Source organism: Aptenodytes forsteri, unplaced genomic scaffold, assembly GCF_000699145.1.
Source record: "Aptenodytes forsteri isolate BGI_AS27 unplaced genomic scaffold, ASM69914v1 Scaffold69, whole genome shotgun sequence".
NCBI lineage: Eukaryota > Metazoa > Chordata > Aves > Sphenisciformes > Spheniscidae > Aptenodytes > Aptenodytes forsteri.
The window spans coordinates 4,608,092-4,632,997 of record NW_008795885.1 but is presented as its reverse complement, the minus strand read 5'-3'; the positions used below and the strand labels follow the sequence as shown (position 1 = coordinate 4,632,997).

The window sequence follows — 24,906 nt, the reverse complement described above, 5'->3', positions numbered from 1 at the left end:
GATACGAAGAAAACCTTTCCTTTATCAGGGCAGAGCAGTAGGAGAGGTTAATTCAGAATCGTATGCTTTGTTTGTATCTGTTTGATCGTGCTTAATTGAGGTGTGGCTGTTCGTGCTGTTACCTAAATTGCAGTTCAGCAGGCTTGCCTGGGACACATTCACATATCTGTTCAACTCACAATACAGTACGCACTGTGTTATTTTGTTCAGAGCTTTACCACTCTGGCAGTGATAATTTCTATGAGCTCTGGCACTAACGATTTTGAATAACATACAGCTTAAGTAAGGGCTTGTCTGTCTAGCCATAACAAATAAATCTGAAGTGGTTATTGAACAAAATACAAAGTTTTCCTCAGTGTTTTCTTAAACAATGTAAGCTTGTTAAAATTAATATGTGAAATTGTAGGTTAAAGCTCATTACCTTCCATTTATAGCCAGTGAAAGTAATTTCTTACAATCTTTGTGCCTTCAGAAACTCTATGTTTAGCATAGAGTTTCTGAAGGCACAAAGACTGTAAGAAATCATTTCATAAGCACAGTACACCCAGGTGTATATTCTGTGCTACAGCGTAAATGCTAGGAAAAATGTCTCATAGAGCTATTAATTGATTTGGGATGCAATTGGTAAATTCTGTGAAAACAATTTATCCAATTCAAATGCTTTGTATAAATCAATTTATTATGTTTTTATGTCTGAGAAGTTTCTGTCTGGATAAAGAAATGGTTCATTTTGAATTGTTGTTAATAGCATGTCAGAATGTGTGAGGAGGAGTTGGTCGGTATGACTTAGGAAAAATAGCAGGCCAAGTGAAAAATATGACATGGTTTTATGGACGTTTCCATAAACTTCTGCTTTTTATATATTAATTTTTTAGGTAATAGAAAAGAAGGTGATCAGTATGCCTTTTCTGTAAATGTAAGAGCCTTGATTTTGTTTGTTAAAAAAAATACATAATTTAGATACAGAAATAGAAATTATTGTTTATCATACTTTTCATGTAAAAGTAAACTCTAAAAATGTACTGTTATAGTAACAATTTTCTTCAATATTTTTCCCAAGTTCTTTGATGTAATATCAACCACTGAGAAACCATTGGCTGAGCAAGACTGGTATCACGGTGCAATTCCAAGAATAGAAGCCCAGGAGCTGTTAAAACAGCAAGGAGACTTCTTGGTGCGAGAGAGCCACGGGAAACCTGGTGAATATGTCCTTTCTGTGTTTTCAGATGGACAACGGAGACACTTTATCATACAATATGCTGATGTACGTCTCTGATATAGTACTGAATATTCAATTTTAGGAAGTTTATAATTTCAGCTAAACAATTTAGGATCTACATAATTTACTATGGCAAATGGCTTTAGCCTTTATATGAAAATATGAAAGCTGTTGGAAATGTTTCCATCAGTGCTGAAATCAGGGGAAAAGGTCATTTTGGGAAACAAAAGAGAAATATGAACTATGAGGTTATTCAACATCTTTTATCTTACATTGAAAAGCCAAGATATTTCTGTAAATGTTTTGAAATCCAGTACTTGTTACTACTAATTTATAGATGTACGTTTATTTATTTTTAAACCCATTTTCATAGTTGGTGCTAATTAGGCTACTTTTAATTCAGACTGTAAAGATTCCACTGAATCTTCCTGAACATTCACAGAAAAGAAAACAGTTTGTGCTGGTTTCTGTACAGTTGGGAATTGAAGTCCCTGCTGCACTGGAGATGCTTATGTTCTTTTTAGCCCTATGAATATTGTTTTGTTCAGTATAACACAAACGCTTTTGGATGTTGCACAGCATACATGCTTCTAAGGACCAGAATTGATCCCCTTGTTGCTCTAACTTAGGAAAAATTGGTCATTTTAAACAGTATGTTAATTTTTATATGCCTTTTCCCAATGTATTTCTTTTTATTCTTCTTAATACATTAATTGTGTTTTTAATGTATGTATTTTTCTTTTTACCTTTCAGAATTTCAAACTCATTCAAAATATGACAGTTCTCATAACATTACTAGATACTCTTCTTGAAGTATGACATAGCAGCAAATAATTCTCAGTTCCGATTCAGTAATGCTGCCAAAACATATTTCAGTCTCTTGTAATAAAATCTGCCGTATACAGAAAAATACACAAATTTAGTTGCATAGCAATGAGGGAATTTCCTCATCTAAATCCCCAGCTGATGCAGCATGCCTGGGAGAAGTCAATATTGTGTACCTGGTTTATTCCCTTGTAATGAGGGGCAGTGATACTTTTCAGGCTTCACAGAAGTTGGAAGGCTTCTGTAAGATCAATGGTCATGGACACTTGTCCAGCTGCAGTTTTCATTAATTTTAACCTAGAGTTTTCCTTGTAGAAGTGAACCTTTACACGAAGTCAGTGTTTATTTTATTTTGAATTTACGACCTTAAAGATTTTGATGTGTCAGAGTGCTGAATGAGAAAATAAGAGCAATAACATTGCCTATACCTAGATGCACAGAGTCTTACAGGATGCTTGGAGCTCTCTGATCCCGACCCAGCAGAAATAAATGCATATTGTATACTTGGTGTGGCTGAAATAATTTTGTGTAAATCATTGTATGTGGCAAGTAAATCTTCAAAAAATGTAGATTGGACTTTCAAGTTGGTTAAAATACAGGGGTTTTTAATAAGTATTACTTTGAGGCCACCCTACCTGTAAGCTGATTCTTTTTTGTATTGTTTTTTCCACAAAAAAAAATTTAAAAAGCTATCTTTATTTCCATAATTTCACTACTTTGTCTTAGGAATTACATTTGAAATGTAAGATCAATATTTTTTAATATTGCATAGCTTGGACAGTCCAAACATCATCACGTCACTAGATCTGTCTGCTTGTACATTTAGTAATACGGCATTATGTTCATCTGCTCTTGGGATTAATTTGTGGCAGATTTTCTTGGCAATCATGGAAGTTAAAACTTTTACTTAAAGAAATGCAGGACTCCTTATGCACTTCTGTGGGGTGAATTTTCTGCATTTATCATGAAAAAAGCATTAATTGTAAAAAGAGAAAAAGCTTATTAAGCTCTAAAAAGGAGTTAGTAGATGGTGGGACTGTTATGGTTGTATAACAAGAGGGATTGTATTCGTGAACGTTTTGGTAGGGAAGTTTGAGGAGAGTTTAATGCAAGGGATTTGTTTGTTTATATTGGTATGAACAATGTGGAATCAGGTCTCTATGACTGGTCATATCACAGTCTTGGATCACTGACAGGTCCCCATATGGTGACTTGGTCTCTATATACAAATTTTCTTCTGAATCAAATACTGAAGGGCAGAGTGGGACATATACCTGTTTTAACAGTGGTCCTTTAATTGCATAAGTGTACTTTCTCTGGTTTTCCCATTATTTTAAAGGCTAATATTAATAAAACTATGTGTGTGATGAGTTAATCGTTCCGCTTTAAGCATCAAAATTCACTACTGTCATTCAAGGCTACTGTTGTTTTTCACTGCTGCTATTCTAGGCTGTGCTATTTTCAAATTGTTGTTTGTTAGTGATCTTAATAATGGTCAGGATCCTGTGTAAATACACAGAATCAAAGAAAGGACACTTTCTGCCCTGAAGGTCTTACATAGATGGCAGCAGATGGGCGCACGGCTGGGTCTGAGATGAGGAAATAATAGGCCGTACTGATTATTGTGCTAGGGAGACTCTTAGGACATCAGGTTTTTTGGATCATCAGCACAGAAATATGAAGGAACTTATTTGAAAGGAATGGGACCTAGTGTTACTGGTCAATCAAAGCTGAGTCACTATTTAATAAGTGAATGAACTTAAACAACAAACTAAACAACAAAAAGTAATCGAGACTGTGAAAACATTTTTATGATAGAGAACCAGGAATGTTAAAAATAGGTGACATAACCAAGCTGTCTTTACTAACAGCGATAACGCGTTTCAGGAAGTTAATGCTTTAACCCCTAAGGAAGAGAAACTTGTAATGCATTGTGCAAGGAGTTTAACCCTGGGGGCTAGAAATAAAAAAAATCTGCATGCCAGTGGTAGAGGTTTTCATTGCCCAGTTGTGTAAATGAACTTGGATCACCATCTGTGCTTTGAGGTTTTTTAACTGCAGTACTTGTTTGTTGTTGCCATTGCCAGGCTGGCTTATGGCAGTTCCTCTCTTGGGGGAAGAGTTCTCTGACTGTAGCTGCTGAGTCTTGTATAGGCACAAGACTTCATCCTGTTTCCCAGCCAGCTGCAGTGTATAATGTAAGACATTCAGGAGGATGAAATAAACACTTCTTTACTATTTTTTTTTCCCTGTCAAGTGTATGGGCAAATATAAGCAATGAAAATACATTTTTTCCCCTTAACACCTGAAAGAATGATATGTCACAGCAGCCTTTGCTAAGAAAATGTTACATGCTTGTAAGAAAATGTTAAGAGATTTAATGGTTTCCATTGTGTTCAATTGTGTATATAGAAAGAAATAAATTCATGAAGCTGGGGGGTGGGAGGAATTTTGTCTTGCCCAACTTCTCTGTGAATTATATGCATGATCTGCCTCTGTTTTTAGCTGCTGTAGACTCTTCTGGTATATACTCCTTATGAAAGACCAATCATGGATCTTGTACTCTGTGCCAGGGGTTTATTAATTTTGTCAAACACTGTAAATGCAGCAAGATCTGAATAGGATATTGTTACTTATCTCCTGTTTATTTTATTGTCAGATGTTTATTTTTTAGTTTGTTTTCTGTAATTCTTAGAACTTTAAGTAATTAGGATGTTAGTGTTGTTTTTTCTGGTTTATAATATTTTTATTTCACTCTGTCAGAGTTTTAAGTTTAACCGTCCTATCTCTTTAAATTGAGAGTTTAAATAAATAGTTATTTTATCATGTTGCCTTAAATGAGTGATGCAGTACTTTTGCATTTATTAATTTATCATCTTCCTAACTATCATTCCATTTAATTCAGTAGAAATGCTATTAAATAGATCAGGAAAGAAATCTAGTTCTGTAAAAGTGAACATTTCTTTGTTCTGTTACTAGTGAGGGAAGCTTGGTGATGCGCTTTTGCAGTTTCTTCTTCTAAATATTGCTTGTAGAGAAACAATTATTTCCTTTTACCTCCATACAGAATCAGTATCGTTTTGAAGGAACTGGGTTTCCAACTATTCCTCAGCTTATAGAACATCATTACACAACAAAGCAAGTTATTACAAAGAAATCAGGTGTTGTTCTGCTGAATCCTGTTGTTAAGGTAATGCATACATTCCAAGAACTCTATTTAACTGAAAAGAATTTGGGAGGGTTGTATTGTTATTTAAAATATGTTCCTATGCAACTGCTCAGAAGATTTTTCATTCTTGCTCGTTTTGTGACTCTTTCTGAGCTTTTTCAACCTTCTCTGCTCTGTGCAACACATTCCTTTAAAATAACATTCCATCCTTATAATAAATCTTTTACTCTCTTGAAAGAATGTCATTCAGCATCTCGCAAAATTTCCTCCTACTTTTCTGTTTGGTTTCCCATTTGGATTTCACTACTAAGAAACTGAAAGTAGTAGTTCATGGCCCATAAAGTTGTGATGAAGAAATTTTTTTGATAAAACTGTGTTCTTTAAGTGGTAAAGTTCTTATGAAATTTGGAAGAGTTATGACAACTCCGTTTTGTCTCTATTTTATATCTCAGGTATAAGTTATACAGACACAGAAAAGGTACTGTCATTCCAGTGTCATTGCGAATTTGAAATAAAAGTTCCCTTTTTAATCAGTAAGTTATTGCAGAAAGTCTTTCAGGAGGGAAACGAAACGGGGTGGAAATACTAAACTATATCACTATTTAGAAAGCTTAAGAGTGTCCTTGGTGTCTTCCAGTAGTTTTGCAGTTAGTATCTGCTTAGTTGATATTTCATTCATAAGCCAACTCTTTTCCACGTAAATCTTTGCATTTTAACTATGAGTAAGCCATTTGTTCTTGATTTTTTTTAAAAAAGACTAGTTTCAAGCATGTGTAAAGCACCTTCTGTGTTCTACAAAATTTTGGGAAGCATAACAGTTTATATTTCAGAATTAGTTTCCTACTTCAAGGTTCTAGTTCTTTTCTGCTAATAATCCTAAGAAATTAAAGCATATTCCCTTTCTCACAATTAACGTGATTTTTTTACACTTATCTGTGCTTACCTATTACATATAATTTTAAAATTTAAAGAATGGGGCTTTGTTCATACACATTTCAGGTTAATGTCTTGCTCATTACCAAATTTGACGCTTTATTGAACATAAACTATTGCTTAAATTCATTGTAGAACTTAAGAGAAAGCATGGGACATTATTTTTGATGTGTGAATAATTGTATTTTGATATAAACCGTTTAAGCTAAAAATAAGGGGCTGTCAAACTCAAAAGGAAGTATTTTTATATGTTTGCAAATTTTTGTCTTTTATAATACCATATGTGTAATAAAAGTTTAATGTTCTTTCTGTTTCCTGGCTTTTTTTCCTGCCTTTATATAATGCACGTACTGTGACAGCAGCCCTGTTTTAGCAAATGTAAAACTACAGTGCAGTATGTTACTACACACTAAATGATAACAGAACTTATTCTTAGTTGTTCTCTGTAAGGTTAAACAGGAAAACGTCATCTGGAAAACATCATCTCTTCATTCTCTGTTGTTTACTTTGAAGACAGGGAGTTTCCATATTCCTGACATTTTTGTTTCATTTTGCTATTATTATTTTTTTATAAAGTAAAGTTTTAATTTATGCATAGTTTTGTGTAACTATGTATAGTCAAAGAATTTTTCTAGTACCTATACTATGGAAGAAATACAGTCCCAAATTACTTTCCTGATAATTTCTCCATTACTGTACTTTATCTCGTGTCCTTTGAGGTGTAAATGCACATAGGGATAGTCTAAAATCCCTTGATGATAACCATGCAGACATGTATGACTGTGTTGTGGGTCTTTCCAGGACTTGAGTCCATTCCACTATCCCCACATTCAGATGTATCATAACCTCCTTACAAAGTGATGGAGGACAATTTTTAAGACAGACTTTTTAGCTCTTCTACTGTCACTGGGTGAAAGGTCAGTTTTTTGTTTTTCTTATTTTCAGGGGGAAAATGAAGTGGGCCCACTCCTCTCTGGACTTGTTGATTTGAGTTAGTCTTAGTATTAACTAAAATTAGTGGAAATAGTAATATTTCCTCTAGGATCATGCTAGTTTTATGACCAGTTGGTAGTTGATTTGAGCTGCAGTGAAAAAGTACTTTGACTACTGAGGTTTCCCAAAATGCTGCAAGTAATCGGCATCTATCCATAAAATCCAATCACACAGGCTCCATTTATTTCATCATATGACTTGCTTTGTGCTGGTGTGCATCAGTCTTAATATTAAAGAGTATTTCCTTTAGGGTTGATGAACTTTTCAACTTTCGTTCTGGTAGGTTACATGAAGTAATGGAAAGGGTGTCCATGGTAATACTGGCTGTTAGTGCTAAGAAGGGTATTGGGTGACAGGAAACTTTATTGTATAGGGTTTTTTAAATATACATATTAAATATATTGTATGTAGGCTTTCAAGAATTTGTGAAATATGATCTGAGTGTCTGATAGCTGCGTACACTTTGTGTAAAATAAAACCAATGTATCGTGTATTTAGTGCTTCACGACCAGCAATTTGAACCAAGTAAGACAGTATTGAAAAGTGTGTTAGCTAGATGATTTAAATTGTTTTAGAGCAGCTGTTTTAAAAAATATTTAAATTGTTTTGTTTTGTAATACCTTTGGGTCTGAGCTACGATTTTATGATCATTTTAGTTCTCCCATCTGATAAAAACTAGTTGTTGGAAAAAAATATTTCAGAACTAAGAAAAAGTATGTTATGAGCTTTCCTTTGTAATTTACGTGGAGCGCTGGCTTTCATATGGGGAAGTGGAGACATTTTAAGTTATTTTCAGAAATAGCATATACACTCTGACATCTAGTGTTGGGGGTATTTTATGCATCATGTGCTACTGTCAGAACATCTTTGATCATTTCCTTAAAAATCATTTGACATCTGCAAAGACTGTTTTTTCTTTGTTTGTATTGTAGCTGCAAAGCAGTCTTTGACGTTTCATGCAATCTTTAATCTTTTTATGGAAATTGCTATCCCTGTAATAACCTATTTAGAAAGTGAAAGTTAAATATGACAGAGAACTTCACAGAAAAAATATTATGCTATGTAGTTTGTTTTTGCTTTCCTTCCTTCCCACAGTCATTCATCCTCCTTTACCATATTAGTAAAATTAACGTTAACCTTCTGTGACATTGTCCTTGAAAGGAACACTCTTAATTGTGCCACAAAAGGCCTGTCCCACGTCCCATTTCATGTAGACCAAATCTGCCTGCTTGGAATTTTAATGATACTGTAATAATAGAATTTGAATTAGAAAAACTGAGGCCATTAAAAAGATATCTGCAAGTGATTTCTTTAATGGAGAAGTCTCATATTTATTTATAATCTTTTAGAAAAAATGTACGTTATGTTCTTCAATTTATTATTGATGGAATGACTGGTACGTAAAGCCCCTGAGTAACCTCAGTGCATACCTAAGGACTTTATTAGTAGAAATGCTATTTTAACCATATTAAATACATTTTAACTTTCTAATATCTTTGACCTCATGTTGTGAAGGTTTTTAAATTTTCTGAAATACGTTTTTTACTTTTAAGAAATCTGTATTAAGTTGTGAATATGCTTCAGTTTGACTATTAGAAAAGAGAATCATCAAGGAAATAATGAATACCATTTTTATTTGGGTATATCTGCATTAATGTTTTCGCTTGGATCAGAAATACACCTTTGAAGCAAATCTGCCCAGTGCCACTTAGGATGCTATGCTTCCATCATTGAGCAGTCTCTGAGTATTCAAACTTTACTCCTTTCAGCTGAAACAAAATAGGAAGATGCACAACTGCTGATGGGAGGGAGTTCAGTCTTCAGAACCAGGAGAGATCTAGTCTGAAATAATGCTTTTCCCCCAAAATATGTGTTTCAGGTCCTCAGCCTCAACTGTTTCACTCTGGAGATCTGCTACTATTTTAGTAGTGCTAATGTAGTCCTAGTCTTTGGATCCTCTGTAGTAAATTAAAATTCTGAGCTTATGAAAAATAATTAACTGCTATTTTGTCAGGTGAGTTAGGCTATGTATTCGTTGCCAGTAACTTTCATTTAAAAATTCTGGACCTATTTTGATGAGACAAAGAAGCCTGTGATATGGCCTCAAACATTTTCTGTACATGGGAAAATGATGAACCATAAATAGTGCTGAGTGAGATGAATGAAAGTGTTAAAAGAAAAAAAGATTTATTTCGTAGTAGTGGTTCTAATGTTGATGAATAAGTTTGCAAATGACCTGAGAATTCCGTGTGGATCTGATGCTGTCTTGCAAGATACGAGTATGTTAATGAGTTAGACGTGGAAAGATGAAGATGAAGAAATATAGATTTAAGTGAGAAGGTAAAGGCAGAGAGATTCTTTTAATGAAAATGCACTCATAAAAGTCTGACATGACGCTAATTTTTCAGTCACTGAACCAATTTGAGCTGTAGTTTGTATTTAGAAGTCTTTGAGCTCAGCTTTCAAAGATGGAAAGCATAAACAATCTATCTGCTCCATGTTTCACCTTCTTAGTAGTATCACAGAACTAGTACTGTCTCCTTCAGCAATTAGTTAACATACACTTATCCATGCAAAACTAACCAAAAGTTGTTTTCCTGCGTTTTGGCTCTGCTTAGCGTTGGTTGGTTTTGCAGGTGTTTTGTTTGGTTTTGCTTTATTTTGCAAAAGCAAGCTGAAGTTCACTGTTGTAGACAACGTGCTCGTGGTGCAGGCAGCGCGTTTCTCAGGCCAGCAAGGCTGACACGGAGGAATTGAAGGAGGCTGCTGAATAGCCTCGCTTTCAGTCAAGCCTTCTTAGGCCTGCTGAGAGAAGTTAGAGAGAAGCAAAGAGACTTAGGAGACTTTCAAGTTCATCACAAAGTAGTTCTGTCACTCAATTAGAGATTCTCATCTTGTGACAGGAAAGAATTAAGGTGCTGAAAAGGAAAACAACTGCAGTAATTGGTGCTGCCTTTTCGGAAGATCATCTTGCATTTGTTTGACCTGAGGACAGCTCTTTAGGAGCAGAAATCTCAGCTGAAAGGAAGAAGCAGGCTATAGCAGTGAGCGATTCAGTTATCGCAATTTTACCTAGACTAGGTTTGTAGCTCCAAAGAGGATCCCACTGTGAATTGGCTGTGTGGTACCCACACATCTGGCCAGGCTTGTAGGAATGCCAAAAAGCACCTGGTGGTCATGGTCTCTGTGTGTTGATTTTTGGCCCAAAGCTGTAATTCTTACGAGCATGAGTAAAGTCTGATACGTGCATTTTTAAATGTTAAAATATATCTTTTATTTTCTTTACGGAAATTCAGTCCACAATGAGAAGTGAGGATTTATAATACATAAAAAATGTACTTCTAGAAAATGACTGTATTTATTGCATAAGCATGAAATTAATCTTTTGCCACTTACTTTGCCATTCAGTATTACTATGATCATGCAGAAGGCCTGTGATTCATATGTCAGGGAAATTGGCAGCGGTTTTTTAGTATAATAGAAGAATTTAGGCAGATTTTCAGTAGGTTCTTTAGTTTAATTCTGGAATCTGAAGAAAAGCCTGCAGCTATTGTTATTTGATAACAGAATTTTGTATCTTAGTACTAGAGATGCATTTCATTTATGTTCCTATTTCCTCAGAATTTAGAGGTGTTACAGGATTTGCTTTTAAGGTTTTTTAGCAGAGAGGGTTGCAATATTTCTGTCAGGTAACAAGAGGAATACATCTTACATAATGGTGGCCTGTACTTGTCAAGGCATTGCATCCTAATGAGAAAAGGGAAAAAGGAGAGTAATTTTCTCTTTGTGCTAATGAAGTATTAAACCAAATTTATGTATAATTTCAGGTTTCTTGACTACTTTTAAAATTTAGAGGATTTTTTCCTAAAAAAAAATCTTAAAAATATGTTGTAATAACAGAGGCACATGAGGCTACCTGAACAAAGAGTAACAAAGATTGTTTTATATCAAGTGACCAATGTTTTCTGTAGCTTTTTTCTAAAGGCCATTGCATTAAAAATCTGCTCTAACAAATATTTCTGGTTCAGTCTTGTCTTTATGGTATTTCTTTCCATGATCATTTTTAGAATAAAATTTGAAGATAACACTCTTAAAGGGTGTAAGCATTAGCTTATGTTCAAACCTAGAAAAAAAGTATAGTTTATCAAGTATGTGAATTCCATTTTAGCAAAGAAAGTGTCATTTTTGAGCAATCTCTTAAAGAAAAATCTCTGTACTAGAAATATTAAATGGGTACCTCAGCTGCATGTGCATTCCTGGTTTCTGTACATTCATATAAAAAATTAAAGAGTGCCATATTGTTATGTGGGGTGCAAATTGAACAAAAGGAATAACCTCAAACACAACTCAAACAGTAGGAAGTAGGAAAAAGAATCAAAGTTTATGAAGCAGGAGATGGAAGTAAGCCATTCTTACTAAAAAATAAAGTATGTTGTTAGGAGGGAAGAAAAGTACTAAATGGAAGATTTCAGAGGAAGGTTTTTTTGACAAAAATTGATAACTACGAGAATAAACTACTTCAATTGAAGAATCCTTCAGCGAAGATTATTTGTATTTACCAGATTTTATTGCTAACATTTTGTATATATGTGTGAAAGTCAAAGGATTGACTGTGTTCTGTAGTATTCTGGGTGTAAGTCACACCTTTATGGAACACTTATAAAAACTGTGGCTTTGCACTGTGGCTTTTCAGTGTCTTTATCAGAAGCTTTATAGTCAGATGTTAATATAGCACAATAATAAAATTTTATTAGAATTTGGTAGGATTGCAGTAGTAAATTGCTTTTCTACTGAACTAACATCCTGACTTTTTATGGATTCTGACTGCTTCCCCAGATTTGGAATTGCAATATTCTATAATAATCATTTTTTATAAAATTGTGAGTTACAAACTTTGTGTAGGCCTCTAATTATATTCTTGTTTTTACTAGTGCAGTGAGTATGACTTTAATACAAATAATGTTTTGAGTTTACAATATTTTCATAGGATGTGGCTGACAAGTATGAAACCTTACTTGAACGTAGGCTTTCATGGGTCAAAAACCACAGCATAGATTAAGAGTAAGAATCAGAGTGTGTGCTCTTAAATACCTTTGTAGAATTATAGTTATGCACAGTGAGGTACTGTGAAGTAGCTTGTGATTGCCTCCAACTATTTCAGCCTCCACCAGTTTAAGTGAAACAGAATGTTAGAAAGGAGTGAAATGGTGTAAAGAGGAACCAGGGAGATTGGACCTCTATTGGCTATCAGTGACTTAAAGTCAAAGCTACTGTAAATTTTAAAATAGTCATTTTAAAAAATGACTTTTCTACACTTTTTCTACAGTGATACTGCAGCAGAAATTCATAGAGCATTTTTTGTCTTTCTTACGAAAATAATTGGTGTGTTGTCTTTATATGTGTTTTACCACAGGTGAATAATAGCATGTGATCTGCGCACACGTTGTCCACATTGTGCAAATTATTCTGGGAGAAAGAAGAAATGTTATTCCTTAGAGTTTTGAGACAATTTTTTATTTAGAAGCTCAAAAGAATAGCCAAGAAATGTTTCACATTCTAATGATGAAGAGATTATTAATATGGACAGATTCTTTCTACAAATCAACTGTAGACATACATAGTATGCAAGCTAGGCTTTTTGCTTTTTTCCTTTTATAACGTGACCAGAAGACACTAGGAAAACACAGGATTTTTGGTAAAGGTGGTAGTAAGGAATATAACATGGGTTTTGATTCAATTTTATTTTTTCAGGCTGTTTTGTCATTGAGTATTTGCCTTTCTGATGTATTCTTTTTTGGTACCAGATGCCTTCATCCTTCTATATGACATTGTGTAGGTACTTAAACTTACTAAAAGAAAAGAAGTCTTAATTCAGCTACAAATTTTAAATGCAGATTTATGGTTTGGGATTTTTTTGTTGTTGTTGTTAATCAGGAATGTAATTTTATATAGGTTTTATCAATAAATAAATGTTTATGTTGAAATAGCTTACCATGTGTGTAACATCAAAATCTGCCAGATGCTAAAGCAATGTGTCATTGTCATGGTTCTCATTGGGTAGAGGAAGAGTGCTGAACAGTTGTTTTTCCTGCCATTAGAGCTGTTAAAATTGTTTCTTACAGTAAATTAGTGCTTAGGTTGACATTGTTAAAAATGAACTATTTTGGTATTAAATGCTTACTACCTCCCTACATGAGCGTAGGTTAGTTTGTGTGGAGCTTCACGTGATTGCAGCAAATCATGTGTCTGCTATAGTAGGTGGCTCCTTTGGAATTTGTAGTTGTTTACATATGTGTATCTTCACAGATTATCTCAGAAGCACCTGAGGTTTCCACCAGTATATATTGGAAGGGTAAGATAATGATAGTTACATGGCTTGCAAACTAAAAATGCTGGATATAAATTGGACCAGCAATTCCAGTATCCATATCACAAACAGAATGCGTTATTCAGGGCAAGTACATTTCCTCTCAGGAAGATCACCCTAACATAAAAAGATCCTGCAGTGCTTTGGAGCCAGCACATGTGTTTGTATGGAATGGTGGGATGGTGCATGTGGTTCATGGATTCCCATCAAAGGCCTTTCCAAGAAATTTGCATGGAAGGTGATGGCATCACAGCAAACTTTTTTTCCTGTGGATTTCCTGGGTAGGAGAGAATAGAGAATAGACATCTGTTCTTTCTGTAGCTGCAAACTTTAGTGTACCTACATCTTCCATGGAGTTGCTGGCAAATATGTACCACTGCCCTTTAGCATGTCATTGTCTTCTTTAGATGCAAATTGTCTTCTCTATTCACATACATGGAAGGAAACCTCATGAGTATGTAGTTTTCACTTTTGTGTGTGTGTGTGTGTGGCTGTGCATAGAAGGGCAGTGGACTTAAGGCTTGTCTATTTTAAGCATCATGAAAAATCTTACTATTGAGTTAGGTTTCATATACAGACCACCGATGATGATCAAAATATATTTAGCAGTGTATGTGAAGATTGGAAGGGGTTTTCTCTATGTGTACTGTATATGTCTATTTGCTTCCACAATGGGCAGCCTAATGTTAAGCTTTAAGTGTAGATATTGAGTGAAAATAGATCAAGTTGAATCTGAGTGTTAAAGTGAAGGAGTGTGTCCTGTTAATAACCACTCCAGACGTGGAATGATCTTGTGTAAATGTGGAAAACATCATAAAGAGAATTGATTCTGTATTGAGATGTCACAGCAGTAATTTTGTATTCATTTTTAATGGTCCATTTGGTTTTGAGCTTCGTTTTCCAACAGGTCTTTAAGGAACACATTGATTCCTTTATATGTTCGTGTGCATGTGTGTTTTATTTATTTTATTAAGAAAAGATAGTTGGTTAATACGAACTGAAGGATAGACCTTGTAGTTAAAGAATAGGAGTTTAAGGGTGTGAGTTACACATCAACCTCTAGCGCATGTTGTTTTTTGGCATAGGGCAGGTCTTTTTTGGTAGAAGGTTCCCTTGAGTTGGATTCCTACCTGCAGTATAACAAAAACCTCTAGAAGCACAATTTAGTCTTAACACAACTATTCTGAGTATGGTATGTATATGCTAGAATATGCATATGTTACCATAGATTTTAAGAGTCTGTTCTAAAGAAATAGTCTTAACGAGTTTTGGAAGTTAAAGGTTATTGTATCTGATCCTGAGAGAAATTATTTGCTAGTAACTGGGGCTCTTGTCAGTGTACTGTCCATTGTGCATGCATAAGGTTCCTCGAATGGTTGAGCTGTGGGGCTTTTTTGTCCTAGCTTTCTGTACATAGCATGTGTGCATCTCACCTTCCCCATTTTCCTTGCTCAGGGGATAGTGGGTACATATCCTTTCCTTTCTTCAGTGTTCTTTCCTGACCTTTAGTTGCTGGAGTCTCCAGCAGAACAAAAAGTAAACTGCAAGTAATATGCATATAAGGATGGAAGAGCGCCCAAAAAATCTACCAGTAAATATTGTTCTTTGTATAGTGCTTATTTTTATACCTGTCAAACTGCGAGTGATTTCAAAGTGAGCAGTTCAGTTGGAAATAGTTCTTGAATTCCTAAATAAATACCTACTGTTTGTCAAACAAAACAGGCTCCTCCATAAGTATCTACAATGGCATAGGGCTTGTTACAGATGCTTATGGATTTCCAGGAGCTATCTTGTAGTTGCTGCCAAAACCAGAATTACTCTTTAAGGATTGCTTGCACATAAGTTTCTTGGTAGTTCATCACAGCGATATTATATTATTCTACAAGATCAAGCCACAAAAGAATTAAACCTATTTGGTGAAGTCCGTTGTCTTCTGACATTTCAGCTGTGGAGAAGCAACAGATAGACACAGAAGAAGCTACATGCTAAGAAGGGTAGGGCTTTTATTGCATCGGGTGTGTGCATCAGATGTATGTAATAGTGTCTGAATTCTCAAGAAGATGGATCTGCTTGAGAGAGGTATTTAAATGTTGATTAAGGAGGAATTCAGGGGCCAGATTAGGTGGGACTTCAGAATGCCTTATTTACATGGTAAAGACTGTATTTAGTGTATTATTTAGGGTAGTGCATGGATGTCATCATCAGTTCATAATGAAGTAACTGCTATTATGAGTTCTGTCCTTTCAGTCAGTTGGAATCCTGAAAGGGTTGCCACTGATTTACATAGTGTGTCCACTGTGACTACTAAGCTGAAGATCACCCCCAGAGGGAGGTGGTAAGAGACGTAAAGTCTAGTTGGAGGCCAATAACTACTAGTACCCGAGGGGTCGATACTGGCTCTGATCCTGTTGAACAATTTCGTTAATGATCTGGATGATGGGGCAGAGTGCACCCTCAGCAAGTTTGCAGATGACGCCAAACTGGGAGGAGGGGCCGATACACCAGAGGGTCGTGCTGCCATTCAGAGGGACCTGGACAGTCTGGAGAAATGGGCTGACAGGAACCTCATGCTGTTCAACAAGGGGAGGTGCAAAGTCCTGCACCTGGGGAGGAACAACGCCAGGCACCAGTACAGGCTGGGGGCTGCCCAGCTGGGAAGCAGCTTGGCAGAAAAGGCCTTGGGGGTCCTGGTGGGCACCAAGTTGAACATGAGCCAGCAATGTGCCCTTGCGGCAAAGAATGTTAATGGTATCCTGGGCTGCATTAGAAGTGTTGCCAGCAGGTTGAAGGAGATGATCCTTCCTCTCTACTCAGCCCTGGTGAGGCCACACCTGGGGTGCTGGGTCCAGTGCTGGGCTCCCCAGTACGAGAGAGACATGGACACACTGGAGAGAGTCCTGCGAAGGGCAACCAAGATGATGAAGGGACTGGAGCCGCTCTCACATGAGGAAAGGCTGAGAGAGCTGTGAATGTTCAGCCTGGAGAAGAGAAGGCTCAGGGGGATCTCATCAATGTATAAAAATACCTGAAGGGAGGGTGCAAAGAAGGGGGAGCCAGGCTCTTTCTAGTGGTGCCCAGTGACAGGGCCAGAGGCAATGGGCACAAACTGTGAGGGTGACCGAGCACTGGCACAGGTTGCCCAGAGAGGTGGTGGAGTCTCCATCCTTGGAGATATGCAAAAGCCATCTGGACATGGTCCTCAGCAGCCGGCTCTCAGTGGTCCTGCTTGAGCAGGGGGGTTGGACCAGATGACCTCCAGAGGTCCTTGCAGACCTCAACCATTCTGTGATTCTGTGAAGTCACATTGAAGGACTAGATCTCTGTGAGGGTGAGGTGCTTGTGAATGTTAAAACACTGCTTTCAATGGGTTTCTTTTCTACAATGAACGAAGTGAAAAGGGATGATTCTTTCTAAGTTAGTGTTTCATAGAATGACCAGGAGAAAAACATGTAGGCTTACAGTACTTTTCAAGTAACAAAAGCAAGGTAATGAACTTAAATGGTAGACATAGATGTTTTGCCCTTATCTCACTGTGTTCGGATTTTAAATTAAAAAGTATGAATAGTAAATTTGTTTGCTTAATTATAGGCCTGTTTGTTCAAAAGGAGTTCTGACACATTGAGGAGGACACTGCATAATTAATTCTCAGACTTCTGAGTTTTAGAAAAAGATACAAAAGATACAGTACGATGCAACAAAGAGTAGATTGCCAAAGACCACATAGGAAAATTTTGTCAAGCTAAAGTCATTAACACAAGAGAAAAAATGTATTTGCTGAATACAGCATTCAGAAGAGTGCATGACTAATAATAGAAGCTGTTAATATTTAGTGGAGCCACTTGGTGTGTCTGTACCACTTCCCTTTATGTTTCCTTCATTGACTGGCTATTTTTCTGCTGCCAGAGATTTCCCAGCGCTTTTGCTATTCTGAATAATGAGTTAGTGGTATGTGAGAAGCTAGCAATATCTTGTTAAAGAACAATGTGTATCTGATGTAAAAAACTTAATGCAACTTGCTTCATTTAAACTATTGACATATATAATGTTGTATGACTTCTGATTCAAAGCCATCATCTGTCTTGGAATGCAGGTGGAGCTTACTGATATTCACAGTGAAAAAATCTCATAAATTAAGGCTGCAGTTTCATGTTATAGCTGAGTCAAGTGAACAGGTTGCTGGTGCCAAAAAGGTGTGTATGTGTGGGAGGGGCGGGTATTCTCACTCCCTTTTCCTTTCTAGGTGGCTTTGCCTTTTTCCTGCTCTTCTCCAGTCACAAATTAAGCTAATATAACAGTTTATTTGAAATTTTGCTACATTAATTCTGTTCCATTTCAGTGGTTTTAACATGTTACCTGAAGATTATGAAAGCCAATGCAAGATGAACAGATGTGGTTAGGAAGGGATAGGATGAGGGATCTTAGGCTTTTGTTTTGAACAAAATAGTAATTTGGTAGAAGCTGTAAGGTGGAACTGCAGCTCTTTGAAAGGTATTGCATACTAACCACTATAATTTAGGAACTATTTTGGAAGGAATGTTGGATATATAAGGGAACAGTCTTGCAGAGAGTATACCCTAGTGTGTGGATGTGGGCAAATAATGAGTTAAATGTTTTATCTCTTGGGGAAAAGAAACCATCTAATTGGAAACAGCTGGATGTTTTGAAGTTAAGTCAGGATGGAATTAGGTGTGTGGCTAAGTATCTTACATAGTTCAAGGAGACTCTTTTGGACATTTTTATATACATCTGTAGTCCCCCAGCCCCAGCTGTACATACCTCTTCATGCACATGGGCGGAAGTAAAAATGTGTTTGTGCATATGTGAAAATATTTTAGCCTATTTTAACAATTTGAGTGTATTTGTGCATGCATGCATAATATGACTGTGCTTTTGCATTCCTCCCTCTTTAAATCATAAGGAAAGTGCAAACGAAAAACTATGTTATCACACAGTTTTGTTTGCCTTTGAGCATACAGAAACCTGTCACTGTTTTGGAGGGCATATGTGATAAAGGGCAGATAATTTCTCTGTGTGCATATATTTGGTTAACAGGTCATTCAGAGTACTTCAGTTTGGCAGCTGAATTTACTATATTAAGCAGAGAGGAATGCTATAAGTTTCCTTAATATGTGTGAAATATAATGATTTTGACATAAACTTGTCTTTCCTTTTCCTGTTAAGGATTTCACATTCTATGCCTTGTTCCCTCTGAATTTTTTTTTTCTCCTTTATTTTTTCTTTATTTCCTGTATTTTTCCTGAAAGATCTTCAGCATCTTTCTAATCTTTTGATGAATAAGAGAATATAAACTTAGGGAAATACTGCACATCCTTCAAAAAAACAGTGAAGAAAACTAGTTTTGTATGTTGACTTCCACAGCCATTTTGTCTATTGATCTTCAAGAAAGAATGCTCAAAGAAAAGCTGTGCAGTTAATCTGAGGTCACTTCTGCAGTTTATATGCTGCATAGTAGCTTTTGCAAATCTCGGTTCTATCCTCTTGGTTTATGGCCATTTAGAATTTGGTTTAGCAGAAAGGTTGAACTTCACAGTGTTTTTTTATGGAACAATAACAAGTCAGATGAAATCTGACTTTTACCTCCTTGGAAAAAGTACTATCTGCACTATTACTCTGTTTTACAGCTCACATTGAGTTTCATCAGTGTGGCTTAATACACTGCTGATAATAATGCAAAACAGCTTCTAGAACAATTTTTACAGCTCATGAATCTTTATTCTGAAACAGTTTTAAAGAAGTCGTCAGTGAGGTTTTTCACCCCCCCCTTGTAAAAAACTCACTTGTTCTTATGAAAAATCTTTTCCACTAGCTACCTTTATTTCTGTACTTAATCTGAAGGACTTGAAACACATAGTTTATGATTCATGAAATTGATATGCACATTAGATCTACTGGCATAGGTGGTATCAAAAATAGTACTTCTCTAAGAAGATAATTTCTCACATTGATAGGCCCTATCCACATGTACACAACTATTACTTGCTTTCTTTTTTTTCTCTGGTTCATTGAGTTCTGATAAGTGATATTTGAATACCCATGCTATGAAAAATTATCTGCTACTACGATTTTCTCAGCCATTAAAAAGATTCTTACTCTAATTATCCTTAATACTGAAAATGAAAGATTGACTTTCATTTTTGTTGGTGTGGAAAAAATTGCTCTTAGCTGCAGTAATTCATACTACTGATATTTCCTATTTCAGTCGGAAGAAGGAGAGCAAATACTACGTTCCAAAATATTTTTCTGAATGCATTTTTTCTGCTTACAACATGAAGAACCAAGCATAATGCATGTTTATGTACTGTACTCATGAGATGCTGACAATATTCCTCTATTTTATGGGTTTTTTAGAGGACTGTTAATGAAGAATTTACTGAGGTGGGGGAAAGGGGAGGGATATTTAGGCTTTTGGTAAATTCACCGTGCTGTGTTCAGATAGATTCTTAGGTTGGGAAGTCTAATGTTTTCAGTTCTCATAAAGCAGTATGTTTTGCTTTTGGTTAAGTCATTTTGCTGTTCCCTAAATCAACTAAAGTTTCCAATTTCTAGAGGTTTTTAGCCTTCTTTGCTTTCATTACATTTACTGTTAAGATAAAAAGCAGTGGCAGAATTTGCTATAGATCCTGTCTTCATTAGTACAATGGCGTCTAGCTTTATTATTTTGATGTGGTCTGAACTAGCTACAGTAAATAATGTGACAGAGAACATGAGATAAGTAAGTAACAGTGATGATAACATAGAAGTCTTATTTATTCATACTGTGATGGAACCTGATCAGGATTTGCTCACTCTTCCTCTTTTACAAATCTTGCCTTGGAGTCTGGGTAAGAATCTTGTTTTTGTTTGATGGTACTCTGAAACAGAATACAAGCACAGGTGACATTTTCTTTTTATCCCTTTTTCTCTCTCCTATTAGAAATGGTAAGATTTTTAAAACCAAGTGTTGAAGCTGAGGCTCATAAATTCATATCTAATTCCCAAATTGTCTGTTTTTAAAATGTTTAGTGTCTAGTTGCCTTACTTCTGGTTGTTAATTTGAAAAAGCACCATTTTAGACTTCTTCTTGATGGAAATTGTTACAGAAAATTATAGAAAAATAATGCTAGGGGAAATTGAACACTAAGTATTTGTTCTGGGTTTTGTTTTCCATTTTATTGAAAGCTGTTATAATTTACTGCAACTAATTTGTAAGCCTTCTTCCTGGCATAATAATTTGTGATTTCTTTGATGTGGTTTCTGCTAATGAAGGAAAATAGGCAGGAGGAAAACTGCACTTCAGACTTGAGCTTATAAGTTTGGAAGAAATTTAGGGTAATAGTGATAACATTTCAGTCTCATAGCTCCAAAAAAGAAAACTGAGATTGCATCTTGTACAGTGATCATCTGATGTTCATAGTGTGACCTCAGTGGCTTTGCACACAACTCCAGTACTTGCATCTCCACTGAAGAAAGGACCCATGCACAATTGATTCCCTGCTGGTTACTCAAGTCTTGAAACTTATAACGATCTAGGGACCCGTGAAACTTACTAACATCTTCTCATATCCAGAACACTTTATTTTACAAATAAAAAGAGAAATTTCTGATTATTTTTGAAGTATTCTTTTTCACGGTTGAAGGTTTTATTTCTTTAATTACTGGTTTGTTTGGATTTTTTTTTGTGAGTTACAGTTAACTCTTGAAATAACTCTCCTCTTTGAAAATGCTTATCTTTGTTGAAAACAAACAAGTATCCTGGATAGCCTCAGAAATTCTGGAAAGGTGCTCACTACCAAACTGTTTTTTATATAAACCTTCAGTACAATGACTGTTAGCTAGTACCTGAGCATTGGGGAAGGGTAGCAGTGTCAAGGCTGATGAAGTTCTCCACTGTGTGAATTGCCTAGTTGACAACTTGTTTCTCAGTATTTGGCCAACAGTTGATCTAGCAGTATCTCCAAAGGTTAGATATAGTGATAGGACTCCAAACGTGTTATTAGTAAACAGGTAGCTCAGTAAGGGCCGTGAGAGCATGCCCACTTCTGGCCGGGGCTCAGGACCAACATACGATAATGCAGCTGAGGGATGCTCCTTCCAGCCCTCATCTGGAAGTTTGACCCCCTTGGGGTGAAGGTCCCAGGCAGGGCTGAACCCTGTCCCATGGGAGCTGCTTTCTACTGCTCAGCCCCACTTGTGCCCCAGCTCCTGCTGCCTCACAGCCCTGCCTGGCCACACGCCCCATTCATCTGGTCCTGGACCCTGACCCCGGGCTGGCTTCTGGACTGACCCTGGCACTGTCTTGTCACTATGAACCTGCCCACCAGTCATGGGGCTGTGTCTGATGCTGCGTCTCCTCACTGGCCTTCACCCTGACCCCAACCCACAGACTGACTTCCCAGCTTGACCCTGGACCTGCTTTATTACCACAGACTTGGCTGACCTGAACTTGGGGCTGTCCCCCACAGCCTGCCCTGCTCCCTCGCTGAGGGCATTGTGGTGGGTCCTGGCTGGTGAGCCTCAGCTCTGCTGGCCAGAGGTCCCCCACTGCTGCTCAGCCCGAGGGAGCAGCCAGCCCTCACTACACACTGTCACTCCCCCTGCTTAGTAACTAACGAGGAAGAATAAGCAGGGAACAGTAACACTATTGAACAAAATAGGTAGGAGGATGTGGCTTCAGAAGACAGTAATGCCTTTCCCAGCCAGGGAAGAAGGAACCCCTTTGTCTGCTGTTGGAAATAACCGTGTACTAAACAGAGCGGTCTCAGTAGGGTTGTTGCTCATCTTTCCCTTTCCTCTCAAGAAGTGTTCACCTTGAGGCGCTTCCTTCCTCTCCTTTAGTTATCTTGTCATTTCCTTGGTATTCTTCCATAGAGAATTTCGAAAGCATGCTTTTGCCAAGTAGTTCCTCATGTCTGAATAAAGGGTTATCTCCCAAGAGGCACTGAAGCTCTATCTGAGCTGAGCCAAGTCAGTTACTGTGCTTGGCTAAGAAGTATGGCATTCATGTAATTCAGTTTCCCCTCCGGGGGGAAACCAGAGGCCATAAATAAAGTAGACTATGGTAAAGTTTCTGGGTGTTGTAAGCAATCTCATTTGGAAATGAGGTATATCATTAAGATAACAAACAAGTGTGCTCAAGCGCTAATTTCTGTAACTGGATTTGTCTAAAGTGCTTTTATATTCTGTGGTCCAAGAATAACAATACAAAAATCTGAACAAGCATGAGGTAAAGAGGTTTATAATGGTGTTACAAGAAGAGGGCTACATCATAAGCAGGTTCCTTCTGGGGGGAAGAGTAATGCCATTAATAGTCTCAAGAGTTTTGTCCTCTCCTCTCAGACTAGCTTATGATTAGGTACAGAAATGTGGTGGATTTGCTCTATTTGATTTAGAAGCAACTCTCTTGAAATGAAAATTTTGTGACTCGGAGTCTCAAGAGTTTTGTCCTCTCCTCTCATATGATTATATGATTAGGTACAGAAATGTGGTGGATTTGCTCTATTTGGCAACTCTCTTGAAATGAAAATTTTGTGACTCGGACTAATGGGCATTACAGTGTCTATTTATCTATACCTACACTAATTATTTTTTATTTCCCATTTTGCTGTCACATTTCTTTTGTAACTTTCAGTATCTTTTGCACGCATGATTAATCTGTAGAGTAATAGCATTTAACAACTGGAGAAATACTTACATTCTATTCACAATCAGAATTAAGCACTTGCAGAAGATAATGAAGTTTATGATCAGACAGAAAAAAGACATGACTTTATTTCTAACTTTTGTTTATGATATGCAAATATGCATCCATGCCTTTGTTTGCTTAATTGATTTAGTTAATTTTTGGCAGCTATCCAAAAATATTGAATGATGACATATTCAACTCAGTGCAATTTGAGGAGAATGAGTGAGACAACATACTTGCAGTAGAAACAGTCTTGTCCTTGTTACTGTCCACCCTGCAGTGCTGTTCATATTATAGTTTATTAATTAAAGGTAATTATCTGAACCAGTGACACTTTGTTTCAAAATAGTATTTAAATGGATATCTAACACATTGCAAATTAGAAAATTGGGTTTGTTTCTTTTTTAATGCCAGAATTGTACACTGGTATGGTGTAGATGACAGCATCTCTTCTTAGATTCTTTCTTACTATCTGCTGAAGAAGCTGCTTTGGTGCAGCTTACCAGGGGTTGTATCACTCCACAAAGTGCCTTAAGATACTAGATAAAACTGTAATGCATGTGAAGCTCCAGCCTTTTTTAACTTAATATTTCTACTTGAAATGCTTTCTTCAACTTGACTAGTGCAGTGGGACAGAGGGACCACCTGCAGCTTCAGAGTTGAATTCACAGGTGGACTTAGTGACCATAGTTGGAAGTGCTTCACTACCATCACAGAATACAAAGCACTGAGTTAGGTTTCCATCCTCTCTTCTCAGTGCATGAGGAGTCATGTACCTTAGGAGAAAATTACAATCTTAGGAGAAAATTACAGGTGTAGCTAGTTTTAGGGCTTAGGCACTTCTCTCTGCATAGGGTTTACAGTGTTAAATGTGTCCTGCAGCAGCTGAACTTTTGCCCCCCCTTTCGAAAAGTAATCTCAAGTGAATTAGTTTACTTTTCAAAGAGAGGAATAGGATGTAATATGAAGGCTGCCATCTTTTTATCCAGAAGCTCAATGATAACACTCACACAAAGTGAAGGCTATGTAGGGGGCAGAGGAAGGAGGGGAGGAGAGTTGTATTTTGATACTTCCTAGTGGGAAAAAAATTACTGTTTTCATATTCCTTAAGGCTTTCACTAAACCTGAGAGAGAGAAACCGGGAGGGAGGAGCATAACAGAAAAGCTTATGGGTGAGGGGAGGGAAATTAGATAGATAGGAGTTCTGGGTTACAGTTTCTGTTCTGTTAATTGTTTTACAGTATGTATCTTCTGCTAATCTCATGTGGATTGTCTGGCAAATATTCTGGTGTCAGAATACATTGTAAATACGCAAGTTATAAGACTAAATGAATGATGAGAAGTGCAATCAAGAAGAGTGCAATATGCCAAGGGTTGCATCATTTTCTTTAGCTGTCTGCTTCTGAGGTCTGTGCAGGTGGTGCCTGATGAGTAGTGAAAGAACAGTTATGAAGAGATTCCAGCTAGAAGCAGAAAGGATCGTTGGAGCAGCACCTGCCTCCTTTTCAGTCTGCTGGCTCAGCCATGTAGCCGCAGGAGTGACACATATGATAAGTCTCCTAAATTTAGGATATAGTTTGTATACCTACAAAACTAATTAAAGATTTCCATTCATAGAAAGCTCTCATAAGCAGCAAACTCTCAATTTATCAAACTTCTCAATTTATGTACCATTGAGATGAATATTCACTTATTGATACCTTGTGAAACTGATACTA

The 24,906-nt window shown here is 36.7% G+C and overlaps 1 protein-coding gene across 1 annotated transcript in view; it reads left to right on the top strand.

The window, feature by feature from the left end:
* FER (FER tyrosine kinase) overlaps positions 1-24,906 on the top strand; it is a 202,581-nt gene that overhangs the window by 91,590 nt on the left and 86,085 nt on the right. Inside the window, exons 12-13 of the mRNA XM_009284184.2 lie at positions 1,061-1,264; positions 5,112-5,234. Coding sequence (XP_009282459.1) covers positions 1,061-1,264; positions 5,112-5,234 — 327 coding nt within the window. The remainder of the gene's footprint in view (positions 1-1,060; positions 1,265-5,111; positions 5,235-24,906) is intronic.